The sequence below is a fragment of the Guillardia theta genome (genome assembly GCF_000315625.1).
Source record: "Guillardia theta CCMP2712 unplaced genomic scaffold GUITHscaffold_96, whole genome shotgun sequence".
Taxonomy (NCBI): Eukaryota; class Cryptophyceae; order Pyrenomonadales; family Geminigeraceae; genus Guillardia; species Guillardia theta.
Genome location: NW_005434578.1, coordinates 291,254 through 292,025, shown reverse-complemented (window position 1 = coordinate 292,025; position 772 = coordinate 291,254). Strand labels below are relative to the sequence as shown.

The 772-nt window shown below is 56.7% G+C and overlaps 1 protein-coding gene across 1 annotated transcript in view; it reads right to left on the bottom strand.

Annotated features, from left to right (window-relative positions):
• GUITHDRAFT_116524 (hypothetical protein) overlaps window positions 1-772 on the bottom strand; it is a gene marked incomplete at both ends in the record, with an annotated part of 1,295 nt that continues 523 nt past the window's right edge. The window contains one exon of the mRNA XM_005824333.1: window positions 1-728. Coding sequence (XP_005824390.1) covers window positions 1-728 — 728 coding nt within the window. The remainder of the gene's footprint in view (window positions 729-772) is intronic.

Below are 772 nucleotides of genomic sequence, written 5' to 3'. Positions count from 1 at the left end.
ACGTTGATCTCGAGCCTGTGTAGCGATCTCCAACAAGACTCTCTTGACTCTTGCGATAGACGTGTTGCCGCCGTTGCACAGCCCCTCCATCTCCTTCCTCGTGAAGCGACCAGATGCCGCCGTCGACTTGATGATGATCTTGATCTCCTTGCCGTCCTTGCCGCCTGCCTTCTTCTGCATCCTTGATGCCTTCTTCAACTTATTTCTGGACACAAAGCGATCAGCTGTCAACTCGACTGCGAGCGCCTCTCTGATCTTCGGGTCCTCGCTGAACAGAGTCAGGTGTACTCCCTCCATCGCTTCGCTCTCTCGGAAAGCTCGAAATGCTGTATCATTCGCCTCTGGGCAGCTCGAGGAGACGATCCACTCCACCTCCCTCTGTCTCCAGATGACGTTGGCCCCTACAGCGATGAAGCCTTTCTGACCTAAGCCTTTGTGGACTTGCTGTCCTGGCGCCCCAGCGACCAGCATGCCTGCCAGCGGCTGGAGTTGGACCGCTGCAAGGGACTGGCGCAGCAGCTGATAGCGATAGACGGCAGCTATCTCAGCCGTTGTCATGCCGCCCAAGGTTAGCAGGTGAGTCAGCTCTGCCAAGCTGCCCCCTTTGCCCCAGGGTCCTCTCTTGGCTCGAATCTTGAAAGATCGATCGTGCACGATGCTCACATGTACAGCTGTGAACTTGCGACCATCGATCGCGAAGTCCTCTCTTCCCTGCCAGAGCTTCTCCGCTTGTGCATTGCGGAGGAAGGAAACAGTCACCGGGATCTCCTCA